General features: G+C 48.5%; 5 protein-coding genes across 5 annotated transcripts; 3 read left to right on the forward strand and 2 right to left on the reverse strand.

Annotated features, from left to right (window-relative positions):
- Nucleotides 1-72: 72 nt before the first annotated feature.
- Nucleotides 73-1,938, forward strand: COCMIDRAFT_80028 (uncharacterized protein; the record flags this gene model as incomplete). Its single annotated transcript, XM_007684206.1, has 3 exons — nt 73-186; nt 250-596; nt 654-1,938. The coding sequence occupies 3 exons, from the start codon at nt 73-75 to the stop codon at nt 1,936-1,938; spliced, it is 1,746 nt and encodes a 581-aa protein (XP_007682396.1).
- A 1,174-nt stretch (nt 1,939-3,112) lies between these two features.
- COCMIDRAFT_80236 (uncharacterized protein) lies at nt 3,113-3,661 on the forward strand (the record flags this gene model as incomplete). Its single annotated transcript, XM_007684207.1, has 1 exon — nt 3,113-3,661. The coding sequence occupies one exon, from the start codon at nt 3,113-3,115 to the stop codon at nt 3,659-3,661; it is 549 nt and encodes a 182-aa protein (XP_007682397.1).
- Nucleotides 3,662-5,632: 1,971 nt separating this feature from the next.
- Nucleotides 5,633-6,353, forward strand: COCMIDRAFT_21423 (uncharacterized protein; the record flags this gene model as incomplete). Its single annotated transcript, XM_007684129.1, has 4 exons — nt 5,633-5,645; nt 5,700-5,734; nt 5,841-5,925; nt 5,983-6,353. The coding sequence occupies 4 exons, from the start codon at nt 5,633-5,635 to the stop codon at nt 6,351-6,353; spliced, it is 504 nt and encodes a 167-aa protein (XP_007682319.1).
- Nucleotides 6,354-7,358: 1,005 nt separating this feature from the next.
- On the reverse strand, nt 7,359-9,023 carry COCMIDRAFT_80071 (uncharacterized protein; the record flags this gene model as incomplete). Its single annotated transcript, XM_007684208.1, has 2 exons — nt 7,359-8,781; nt 8,863-9,023. The coding sequence occupies 2 exons, from the start codon at nt 9,021-9,023 to the stop codon at nt 7,359-7,361; spliced, it is 1,584 nt and encodes a 527-aa protein (XP_007682398.1).
- Nucleotides 9,024-10,115: 1,092 nt separating this feature from the next.
- On the reverse strand, nt 10,116-11,880 carry COCMIDRAFT_80308 (uncharacterized protein; the record flags this gene model as incomplete). The annotated part of the gene is made up of 2 exons (XM_007684209.1): nt 10,116-10,950; nt 11,006-11,880. The coding sequence occupies 2 exons, from the start codon at nt 11,878-11,880 to the stop codon at nt 10,116-10,118; spliced, it is 1,710 nt and encodes a 569-aa protein (XP_007682399.1).
- Between the last annotated feature and the right edge of the window lie 1,483 nt (nt 11,881-13,363).

Raw genomic sequence — 13,363 nt, forward strand, 5'->3', positions numbered from 1 at the left:
GCTGCCTCTGTCTGGACATTCAATGTGCTGCTATCGACCTTTCTCATGTCCAACATACATGCTCCCGCTGGCATGCCTCTAACGGCTCCTATCCACACCTTGTTCACGTCGCCAGCACTATCGCATCCAGATGCGACGCACGCCAAAGAGCTTCCGCTACACCTTGTCCATCTGATCCTCACATACGTAAGTATGCACATGTATGCCATTCAAGCCTCGAAAGGACCCATCTGCTAACCTTGACCCAAGCTCGACCATGTCGCTGACCTTGCGCGCGTCACACGCACCTCGCGCCTCCTCTATTACATGACGCTGCCGCGCTTGTACGAGCATGTCACACTCCGCGCCTATTCAGAAATCCGATATGTTGACGGCAGGCCCGAGGGCTATGGAAGTGCCAGCCCCTTTGCCATGGGACTGAATACGCTCGTGTCGCGCAACTTCAACATCTACATACACAAATTCCGCGTCATAGGCAACTGGCGCGAGCAAGATACCGAAGACTACAGACACGGCCGTGTGCCAGACAGCAGCATGGTGCTGCAGATTGCTATGCGTGCTGCAATCGATCGCATGACCAATCTCGAGAGCTTTGCGTACGTTGGCGCCTACACGCCGCCCTTCCTCCACCTCCTTTGCTAATGCATGTCCAGCTGGGAACTCAACACTCCACCACTGCACACTATCTACCAGGGTCTTGTGGGTAGGACTACGTTGACCTCGCTGACCATCAGGTGCCAACTGCGACGTACACCACGCCCCACGACCATCATCCCCCCGCTGCTCAACCTCCAGAACTTGGTTGTCTACGATATAGACCCTCTCTGCTATCCCGATGACATCTCGCTGCTTTTGCTCGGCTCCAAGAAGCTTGAAAACATCACTCTGCATTGGAGCCCACGCATGCGTGCCGAGGGCGAAGAATCCGTCAATTTGCTGTCGATGTTTGGTCGCTGTTTAGCAGCCAAATACTCGTTGCCAGTTAAGCGCATTCGGTTGTACAACTTGTACTCTCGCTACCCCTCCGAAGAAATGTATGACATCTTCAGTCGGGAGACCAGGATTGAGATGACAGTCATCAATTGTGGGGGTTCTTCCGATCCTCTTACCTACTTCGTTGACAACTCATGGAAGGCGAGCCCCGGCCATTTATTTTCACCCAACATCAAGATGATCCGTACCGACGATCCAGACACCGCCCTGGCTAAATCACTTAGTATCTGCAAGGGCATTGAACGTATCTATTTCATTGCAAGTAGGCGAAACGATGCCTTGTCTTCAAAAGCGACCAGTTGCACTGCGACACCCACAACGCCGTCCCACCTGACACCCAGTATGAGTAGCGGCTCTGCAAGTGCCAACGGTACACCAACTAATGGGGAGGTTCGTACCCGAAATGTTGCAAGCGAGTACCTTGCTGCTATCCAGACCAATCACCGTACAATCCGCCACCTGCTCCTTTTTGATCGATGGATCTTATCCGAGGATACATTATTCAGGCTTTGCCAATCGTGTCCAAATATAGAGCAGCTTGGTTTTGCTGGCTCTGTCCCACCACTCGAGTCCCTGCGCCAAATCCTTGCCCTCGTCCCCAAGCTTTGGGCGCTACGTTTTTTGGTCCGCCCAAACACAGACTCCAATGAAAAATCCGACATGATGGATCCGGACACCCACGCTTTCGCACTAGGAACAGAGTTCTGGCGACCGGAATACAAAAATATTAAATACGTTGGTTTTGGGGATGACTTAGTGTTCAAGCTTGGTGGAGTATACTTTCCACCAAATAGCAAAGAGTCGAGCAATGGTGTTGAAGACAAGAGCGTAAAGGCAAAACTGGCTGGGCCGATAAGAAAATTCGAAGTGGTAAGCAAGGAGAGCGTCAAACATATTGAGATTTGGGGCATGGATTCCACCGAGTTCGATCCTGAATTCCCTTGAAAACATTCCTTCGACGAAACTTCAAACCCAATTAGAGATGCTCCACGGACAAGCTTATATCAGCGATGGTGAGCGACAATGTGACTCCACACCACACTGATGCTCCATGTCTTATGAACAAACCGCTTTGCCACAGACTACTGTGCGTATCGTGGAGTCGATGCGATAACAAAATAGCAGATCCTCCAGGCTCGCGCTGGACAAATTCCATGGGATTCCATGCGTCCGTTTTCTTCACGACATTTGCCCACGATCAGCCAAGCTCAATCGTTCGACGTAACATCGCTCAAGAGCGTTGCATGCAAGAAAGTCATCATAGACGGATTCGCTCCACCGTGTACGACTTAGCCATGCGTTTGCTCCAGCATGAACACGCTGTAGCGAAGTGAGACACGTCGCTTCCTGGCAGCCTGTGGAAAGTCTATCCGCTCGTCCTTTTAATTGTCTCAATATTACATGCGTCATCATGTTTTCACTTTTTTTTCGCCACTTCTTCATGATTCTGGCAAACTGTCTGTTTCCTTATCATCTGCCACGGAGCCATGGCAAGCAATCCAAAAGTACTAATGTTTGTCTCCCCTCTCTGATCTACAGAACTCACCCGCCCGAATGGATAAGACATGTACCATGTCCGTCTCTTGTGTATCAATCTCGACCACTCTCGTTTTGCGATTACCGATACAAACTACAAACGCCTTGTAACATGGGTCATAGCGTAACCATTTCAAATACGATACGCATTGCTAGCGACTTTGCAAACAAGTATCTTATTATCAACGAAGCTGGACAAGGTAACTGCGGGAAAGTATTTTTCTGTGTTCCCGCTACATCGGCTTCAAATGAGTCAAACGACTCAAGGCAAAGCAAAGCTGTTGTTGCTATCAAGACGACAAAAAACAGATCATTGAGTCTCGGCCTTGCCCAGGAGATCCAAGCTCTGCAATGCATCCAGAGCCTCGTCATTGGCAGCCAGGTAGAGCATCACTTGCCAGCACTGATCGACTTTGATCTACCAGCAGCAGGACCAACATCACACTGGCTTGCCACAAATGCAATCCAAGGCTTCAACCTCGTCCAACTAGTGAGAGCACTCATCTTTCCAGCTCCGGTCTGCGGACTAGAAAACCCACTCCCGCAAAACACCATAGCTCATCCAGCACTCCCCGCAACCTTCATGCTACACATCACACAGCAGCTCGTCCAGACCGTCGCATGGCTCCACACCATCGCCAACATCGCCCACGGCGACATTTTCAGCGGAAACATCATGCTCGACATGTCCCGCTGTAACTTCTCTACTAACCCCGTCATTCTACTGTCCCTCGTCCTCATCGACTTTGACGGCGCAATCCTCGCTCCCGACGACATACTACGGGCGACAGATCGTTCGTCCGTGTACGAATTCCTCTTCTCACTTGGTGAAATCGGCGGGTTATTTAACCACGCTACTACATCGCAAGATGAAACGGGGTTCTGGGGCGAGTTGGTGCAGGTGCTTGTTCACAATAAGTTGAACCGCAGTGTGTGCACTTGTACGATGAGATTCGAGGAGTTTTGCGCGAAGTTTGAGGGAGAGATAGTGAGGCGGGTGGAGAGTGGGGTGGACGCGGAGACGGAAAGGGTGAAGGGATTGGTTGAGCGGGTTGTGGTGATGAGCGAGGTCGAGTTTCCGGGGGAGGAGATGGTTAAGGAGGTTTTGGAACTGGGTGGGGATTTGAAATAGACGGGATGTTTGTGAGTTAGACTTTTATAGAGGATGAAGTGGTGGGTGATACCCAGGTCCTAGTATATTGGTGGCGTGTAGTTAATCGAGTGGTCATCTCATGAAGTTTAAATATCTTTTAAAGTGTTATATAGTAGTGCTGCATCCACCCTCCGCCTAGGCCAAAATAAGCACTCGTTACGCTTCTGATAACTCACTACTAGGCATTCGATTCCTCGAGATCTCAGTAGAAAAATATGTCATTTCAAGATGATAGAGATATGCGGCTCTAAGGTGGTTAGCGTGTGCCCGTACTTTACGCGAACGAACTTGTGATAGAGTGACTTGTGTACCTCGAGGCAAGCACGTCTTTAGCTTTGAACACTTTTGAGATTTAAAAACAAAAAAACGAGAGCAAACTGGATATGTGCCTCAGTGTAGGCAGATTAAGTACTACAGGTTTCTGCAAGCAGGTGATATTTTAATCCCACGTTTAGCCTTCTGTCGCGTAGTGGTAACCTTGTCCAAATAATACTACTCGCTAGTTCCTGTCAGCGATGTTATAGCAGGTTGATATTCTTTCTGACGTGCTTACTTGGACCAATCAATGCATGGTATCAATACGATTTTACTTCTTTTGGACAGGCGTATACTAGGCGGATCTATGTCCTGCGCGGGATAACAACTAGGAACCATATACGTAAACCAGAAGCTGCAACTGTATGAATGTGTATTGTGTTGGCGTTAAGGCACCAGCACAAAGTGGCCCGCTCGCTTGTGAAACACGTTAGTTAAGAAAGTTGTGGTAGTGCTGCGCAATACTATTGCGAAGGTGGAATGGCATGGGGAAGAGGCCCTCGGAGTGAGGTGGCCCGCTTACTGGTGAAACACATTACCAGCATTATACTTGTGCTTCTAGTTCTAGCCTATAGTCTAGTACAGGTCCAGACATGTCAACGCTCTGCTCTAACCTACAGTTTGGAGCAGATCCAGAGCGGACCTAATACGCCCAGACAGCTGGACGTAGCTGTGAAGGACTCCTCCGTTGTGGTTAGTGCACGGAGATAGCTTTGAACTTTTGGTGGTGTCGATAGTCTTGAACTGAGACATAGTAGAAGCTAAGGTCTAGTTGTTTGATAATGTGGTCACTGTAAGCCTTATATTGTGTTAGATCTCACGTAATCGATAGACTTGGTTTTAGCTAAGCATACCTCTAAGGACTGGGCACCAGACATTGGTAAATGCTTCCTAAGTAGTATTTAAAACCGTTCCTTCTCCTCTTCATCGTTTTACTATTCACAATCCTCTATAGCAATCAAAGCTATTTCTTTCTGTCTCGAAACATGTTGTTCTCTATCTGTACTTCTCTTATCCTTCTTTTTACAACTGGATCTCTGGCATCCTCTTGCGGCCGCAACCGCCAGAAAGCATATCACATTCAGGCTACCTACGTGGGTGGAACTGAAGGTGGGGGGAGTTCCGCGTGGTCATGCCCGGACACATACGGCACGCCAACCTGCCCTTATGGCACCACTGTTCGCGATGTGCGCTCAACGATACCAGTATTCACTGGAGACGACCCTGCGTGGTGCACTACTACGGCAAGTAGATACTTCTATCTTTGTCATTTTATCTAAGGCTAATATGAAGTCACAGTATTTCTGTTGCCGCTAGACAGGCTACGCGAATAGATTACATGAACAGATCGCATGACTTAGTCACGCGAACAGACTTGGTCGCTAGCTATCTTCTATACGACTAGAGCTGGTAACGTCCGTTTCTACATGTTAAATATCTCTTTATAGTAAACTGTAAATAAAATTTGACTGCAATAAACTTATCTTGTATAATTCTATAGAGATAAGTTAACAGAGTTATATTCTTAATTGAAGCAGATTTACGAGAAAGGATTTGACAAAGCAACATAATCCCGCACTCACGCCAATCGTGATACTAATAGAGTTACTGTTTGAAGACTCCTGCTACGCACTCATGAATGAACAAGGTATATTGCCTCTGTCCAGAAGTACCTCGTTGATCACTACTCACGTGTTTACAGGTATTTCCCACCATCGTCATCCCTGCAAGCCTCCTGTCAGAAATACGAAAACTTCTCGAAGATGCCCTTAGTTGAAGAGAGGCTATGATTCAAGCAAGTGAAATCATTCTCATAGTAGACGATATAGTTGACCGCTTGCAGCTAATTGGAATTGATAACGCATGCTTGGACCCTGGTAGCCCGACGCTCATTAATTCCGTTGAAGCTAATCTTACGTCAGCGCTACGTAAGTAAATCTCAAGAAAACAGCACTCAAATGCTAGTTTCGCCGATGCCGTTATAGCACGACTGAACCCGTTCACCTGCAAGGACGTTGACGATAGACTAAGGGAGATTATGCCACCGTGCAAAGACTGGACCGAAATCAACATCTTCGACAAACTAATCTTTCTCGTCGCAAAAGTCTCAGGCCGCGTCTTCGTCGGTCTAGAAGTATCTCAAACACCTGAATACATTGACACCGCAGTCAACTACACACTGCAATTCATGCACGCCGTCCATGTCGTCAAGACAATACGGCCATGGCTAAAACCCTCGCTAGGACCGCGCACACCAGAAATTCAAAAGCTTCTTGGGTTGGCGAAGCTCGCTGAGAAACTACTAGGACCCATCATCGAAGAGAAAATCCACAGAAGAGCCAACGATTCCGGCTAGCGGGAGCCAGATGATTTAGTATAGTAGATAATGAACAGGAGAAATGAACAGGAATACGTCGAAAAGGTTTATTCATTACCAGCTCTCTACAACACTCGCTGTAATCCAAATGCCTACTACGACCGCCACCAGCATTCCATCCACGCTCGCTATTACACCAGACTACATCGAGCCCCCATCCGCGAAGGAAATCCGTACCGTCTTGCCCGCCAACGACCCCATCATTTTCTGCACACTGCAACAAACGAAAAAAAAGAAATAACTCGACATTTACATATCAAAGAGGTTATCCGCGTTTCCCCCAGCTTTACTCACTAAGTCACCATAAATAACCCGAAGGAAAAAAACGCCCAACTAGTATAGCAACGTCCCTCCCCCCTTTAGCCTTGGCATTGTTTGCTTTTCTTTTTTTATTATGAAAGGACCATTCAAACCAACCAACCATGAACTTCCTTTCTCTCTTTCCCCTAATTACTTAATTTACTTAGCATCTTCATCTTTCCGTCCCGCGACGTCCCCCCCCAAAAAATAAGAGGAGAGGTGAATTTTACGTCGAGTTAACTAGTTGAATACGCATACCCACAGACGTCTACATCAAAACTTCTGCATTTCCCATCTACAAGGACGAGCAGTTGCAACTAGTCTCCATGGGAAAATTTGATGGAGTCAGGTTGTACGAAGATAAAGGGGTAGGTAGCGATAAGGCACGGAATATTTATTGTGTGGAACCAGTTTGGAACGAGGAACGAAATGAATTTGGGTTTTAAGTATAGAAGGTACGTGTGTTCAGGGCTGGTTCTTTGCTGTGAATGTGATTGAGATGGTGTTGGTGCACGTGCCGCTGTGGTATGATGTCAGGATGTCTAATGGGAAGGCGAATATGTATGCGCCGGTTAAGTGGGGTATGCATTGCAATCCGGATGCGAGTTAAGACGATTTTGTTTGGGAAAGTTGAAGTGTGCTCTAGCGTTCGAATTCCTTTGTAGAAAGCTATAGAATCATCTACTACATCAGGCCATCCAACCCCTCATCATGTACCTTAAGACTCTTTTCCTTCTCCAAAAACATCTCCTGCTCCACCCTACTCCTCTCCACATCAACGAAAAAGTACAAAAACGCACAGCTAGCCAGACTCAACGAGAACAAAAAGTAGAAAGGACTACTATTATTCCCGGTATCGTCGATGATCGCGCTACTAACCAGCGGCCCAATGAACGCGCTCGTCTTACCGACAATCGAAAACAAGCTGAAGAACAAAAATTCTTTTCCACGCGGCGTGACTTCAGAAATCATCGTTTGCGAGTAGCTATACCAAGGACACACGAGAAGCCCGTAGAAGGCTTGGTACACCCAGACCTCCCATTTATTGTGGAAGCCGAAGCGCTGGGTCCATATGCCGATCATGCCCCAGCCATCCAGCAGGACAATGCAAATAGCGACCACCATGAACATTGTCTTTGTGGAAAGCCCATACGACTTTTGTATGCGCCAGAAAGCGCCGATGCCGACAGCCTGGGCGGCGATACCAACAATGAGCAGGTAGGTCAGCTGGAGGCTGTTGTATGCGACAATTTCGTTTTGCAAGGTACCGATCACCGTGACGGTGGTGTTGAGGCTGTCGCCGAGAAGAAAGTAGCCTGCAAGATACGCCAGACTCTGTCGTAATTGCCAGATCTGCTGGGATGCATAGATGAGCTGTTTGAAGCCTGCTACCACGATGTTGCTACGCCCTGGATCTTGGCCCGGACGCCGCTTTTCGAGAATGAACCAGGGGATGGCGCAGAGGATCCAGACGCCTGTTGCAAACGCAATGAGTACAGAAAGACCCCAGTTGTTGTTTGCCGCGCTGTCGTTGACGTGGAGCGCAAACATTATGCCTACGATGACGGCCAGGATGAGGATTTCAAAGACGGATTGGGTGTAGAATGCTACGTTGGAGAGTTCGTTTCGCTTCATCATGTCGGCAAATTCATACTCTGCACGGTCAATCTTTCCCTCTGCAAACTCCTCGGCCTTGATTCGCAGATCCTTTGTGTTGCGCGCGAGGCCGGGGAAAGCAGCGGTCCAGAAGGTGATGGTGGTCTGGTACGCAATGAGTCCGACAATGTAGAGTCCGACGCCAATGTGCCACTTGTCCTCAGTATGGACGCCCAGCCAGCCGAATCCAATGCCAAATGCGATTATCGAGAGTACGATGAGGATATTTGGACGCCATGTGCCGAAGTCTGCGAAAGAGCCTAGGATCAAGAAGATAACGACCTGGATGGCGAAGCTTATGCCGTTGCACAAAAGAACAATCGAGTTGATTGTGCGGTTTCGGCCCATGAAGAAGAGAGTTTCAGAATCGCTGGCAGCCAGATACATGAGGTTTTGAAAGGCTGTAGGACCAAAGTTGAAAAGTGTCAATCCGTTGTCTCCGACGTAGTAACTATTGGCCAATTGTTAGACGGGTTCAAAACAGCTAGTACATCGCGCGGTAACAATGGCATCCAGAGCGGCGTATACCTACCAGTAATACGCCCATATTTCCCATCGCGAAGTTTCGTAGCGCTCGTCAAATTGGTCAGGCGCGACTGGTGTATCTGTTTCAACAGGGACGTCGACAGCGCATTTGGTCGGATCTTCACCTAACGCGCTGAGTGGCGCAAGGCCCGGCTCGTTGGATGCCATGATCGGGACTCTTACAACGAGAAGAGCGGCCCTGGGAAACAGTAAAAGACGGCGAGTCCAAATGTCACGCAGCCTGCGTCTTTTCTATGCCGCACCGGTATTCCGCTAAGCAGCACCCTAGTCGTTCGTTACACCCATGGCCCGGAGATAGCATGGCTGGCTGATAAGAGAATGCATGGGGTAGGAGCTGCGCTTGCGATGCAGGCGTGGAAATGTGCGGCAAGTCGGGAGAAACAGGCCTGTCACCTAGGACTTTGCGCGATGCATCCAGTGTGTGATTGGGGCGAATACGATCAAGATATGCAAGCTATTGCCAAGTGGAGCTTGGCCGGTGGAAAAGATGTGGGGTGAAGCTGTGAAACCCTGAAGACTTGGTGAGCTAGACTCTAGCGGGGATGGTCTACGCCACCGCCGTCGAGTCTTTGCAACATGACCCGCTTTAGCATCTCAACCGAGTTTGCATCGGAAAGCGGCAGATGATTCTTATGAGCTATCAAGGACTCGTGTATAACCTCATAAGGTTTAAACATGGGTTTAGTAAGGTTCATATCATTCTGTTGTAGTCCCAAACCCTACTCTATCGCAGCAGCTACATCGATAAGAGTTCGACTTTTTTTCACACTCTAAGGAAAGGGAAGATTTGTTACCCTCATACAGTCATGAGCAGTACAACTCCAGGATAGCAGTTGGGTGCATTATCCATTGCTTACTATGAGCTTCTCAAATTGAGACTCCCGAATAGTCCGACATGCTTCCTCCTCCATCGCACCCTCGCGACCAAACTCACTACCAAGGAACCGGTACCAAGTGCGCATCTGCCTCCTTCTCAATACTTCAAAGCCCTCCCTCCAGGTTGAAGAAATTAAAAAGTGGTTTATTTCCTTAGATCCAATACTATCCCTCATGAAAAATAGGATACTTGGAGCCTCCCTCACAGATCGTAGCGGGCAAATTCGAAGCATTGCTGACGCACACGATCCATGTCGTCCGCCTGATATTCAAGCCGAAGTTCGTTCTCGCCGTATTCATTCTTCTCCCTCCTCAAACAGCAGGTCACACAAATTACTTACCCGGTTCAGTAAACCCCCAAGCTCATCTTGGTGCGTAACCTCCATGCGGCGCTGGGCCTTGGCCACCCGACCACGTTGCGTTCGTATCTGCTGGAGCGGCATTACCATCGCCCTGACCTTGAGCGTTTCCGTTCATTCTTTGCGTAAAATCGTTGCTGTACAGTGGATCCTGGAACGTTGATCCCATTGGATACTTGGTGAACTCCAAGTCGTTATTCATAAAGTAGTCGATGTTGCTTGACTCGGTGGCAAAGATGTCGTTGCCATAGGTAGATGGACCAGCGCTACCTTGCGTGTTCGGGAAGAACGACGCGTTGGTGCTGCTGGATTCGTGGGTACGGCTAGGAATGAAGGCAGGTGGAGGTTGCTGGATCATGCCACGATGAGGCTGCTGTACGGTACCCGTGTTGACAGCCAAATTCATGTTGATCCCGTGGTTTGAGTGAGTGGGAGCTGGCGACCCAGCATTGTTCAATCTCGCATTATGTACAAGACCTGGCTGCTGCTGCTGAGGCGACAGGGGGCCCATGGATTGCTGCTGTCCCATTGAACGCATGGGTTGCATCGGAACGCCATGTTGTTGAACGGAAGGCTGGCCATAGGCTGAAGAGTATTGCTGTTGATCAGTTGGAATAGGTGAGTTTGGGCTAGCCGAACTGTTGAAACTTGTCGATGGATACTGCATGTATCCAATATCCTGTGCCATATTCATGGGCTGCCTTGGGATGGGCTGAGCCTCAGTCTCCGGTATATCCTCGTTCGGTCTTGTAAGCAGGTTTTGGTTCAGACTAATAATATTAAGGAGGAGAGTCTGGTTTTGTGCGCGTTGGAACGCGCATGCAGCAGTTTCATTGTCTCTGGAGATATGTTAGTTATATATGTGCAAATTGGTTATACCACCAAGTGACTTACCTATTCGGACTAGACCTTATTCTCCTATTGGAGTTGGAAGTCTGAAGTTTCGTCCGCTGTTGTTGTTGCGCCACGCCAGGCTTCTGAGCGGTGTTCTGCATCGCATGAGTCGCCATCTGCAATTTTTGCTTGGCCTCCTCGGCCTCCCTCCTTGCTTCTTTCAATTTTTTCATCATGATCTCTAATTTTGAATGCCAATGTGAATGAGCGTGCTGGAGCTTTATCTGATTAGTTCGCATTAGTTCAATCTCCCGGCTCTTGAAATAGGCTTGATCCACTTCAAACTTGGCCTGTGACTTTGCTATTGCATCTTTGTCTTTGACAGCTTGTTCCTTGTCCTGCTCTGCTGCGGCAAGAGACTTTTCCAGTCCTATGATCTTGTTCTTGAGATCATGAACAATCTGGCCAAGTTGTGTTTCCATCTCAACATTCTCTTGTTGATTACCTAGAAAACCAGTGTGGGTTTCACGAAGTTCTTCTTCCAACTCTTGAATTTTAGTGTCTTTAATCGATACTTCAGTTTCAAGATGCGCGATTTTGGCCTCAAGGCAACTCATCCTTCGACTGGTCTTGATCGAAGAATCGTTGTGTTTAAAGGCTTGCTCTTTCATCGCGTCTTGGAGATTTCGAGCCTCGTTGTTGGCGTGTAGCTTCTCGGTGTAGCGTTTTTGGGCGCGCTGCACGGCCGCTGCAGTCTCGGCTCGAGCTGCAGCTGTGCTTTTCTCAGCTTCGGCGACGCGTTGATTAGACTCAGACACTGCTTTATCAAGGTTCGCTTTGTCATGCTCAAGTTCAGCGATCTGACGCTTGAGGGTGGCGATTTGGTCAGGATATGGCGTGGGCGGCAAAGACTCAAGAGGCTTTGTGGCAGACATGCTGGATGTTGGCACTGGACCCAAATGGTTTGCAGCTTCTGATTCAGGATTTGAATGACATGACGTCGTTGACATCGCAACAGCAGAGGTCACTGTATGAGGTCAGCGCCAGTGAAGGTGTTGTCTAGCCAAAAGCCAGAAAAATAAAGGACCCTACTCAATGCGCTGCCGTACGAGTGTGGGGCTATGATATTGCGTTGACTGAATGTGTGCTTGAAGTGCAATAAGCCGATGTCGGGGAGGAGTTGAAATACCTTTTGCAAGAGAAATCAGGTCCAAGTGAGATATTGTGCGTGCGGCAGATAGTCTCGCAACTGGGCAATCCGGTTAGCGTGAATTGTATTGCTCGACAAAACACTGAGTTGTTCGAGTTGTTTGTTATGGAGCAGATGTGTGCGCGATAACGTGAAGGTAGCGCAGTATGCTGCAATTGTCTGGTCACAGCTCCATTACCTTATGTGCTACAGTATAATGGGTTGAAATTACTTTATGAGCATATATCTGCCAGTGAAGGCAGTAACCATGGTTAGCTGCGCTAGCCACGTGAGCCTGGGACTTGATTTGGCCAAAACAACAAACTGAACTCTGGTTCCGCTTCAACACAAGCCGGAATATGTGCACGTGGCTGCAGCATTCTAGTTTGCTGCCACGTTGTATATGCACAGTATAGTATATGGAAGCAACATGAGCTGGTCTCGTCCAGCATATTCAGTTTATCTTACAAAGTCCCTTTGGGCCGGAAATGAATAGCTAGATTTTAGCTGATAGCGCTCAAGAATGGAGACATTTGATAAAACCACCTGGTTTGCATTTACAAACATATTGAGCGGGGTTTTTTTATTATCCCAGCCACGGCTGATGTGAATAAGTGTGCATTCCTCTATTTCGCTCATTTGCCAATGAGTCACACGTTCTTATTTTCCAAAAACAAGCCACCGTCACTTCACTTCTGTCTTTCTTTCTCCATTACGACAAGTACACGACTGGCTGTCACGTGCCCGTAAGCGGTACTAAGCTCTGTGACGCTCCAGTGCGCCAAGAGACGAAGTGTTGGAATACGCCTGGCTTGACACAGACGACGCCCTGCATTGCCAACCCTCGCCTGGGTCTGTACCCGTACACGAACGCCCAAGGTCAAAACAGAGTAATGAACAGTGCACATGGGGTACGAGACAAGAATCTGACTTGCCGATACCCGTGGCGCTAGTACCATGTGGCGTTGCTTGGTACTCACTACTACAGCTTTCTACCCGCACACGCACATGCACTTTACGTATGTATGCACTATCTATACGAGCTTTCGCCACCAGCCTCTTCTCACTTCCCCAGATTTTGACTGCGATGAAAATGCCGAAACTGCAGTGGCCTTGGGGGAGCGCTTGATAAGCTCTCGGCCAGCTAATGGACCAGTGCAAGCGTCTTGTTGCTTCCGAAGTGCCGAATTAGCTGGATGAGAGTTCATGATGCGACGTGGAGTCGCACT

This window comes from Bipolaris oryzae (genome assembly GCF_000523455.1).
Source record: "Bipolaris oryzae ATCC 44560 unplaced genomic scaffold scaffold_1, whole genome shotgun sequence".
NCBI lineage: Eukaryota > Fungi > Ascomycota > Dothideomycetes > Pleosporales > Pleosporaceae > Bipolaris > Bipolaris oryzae.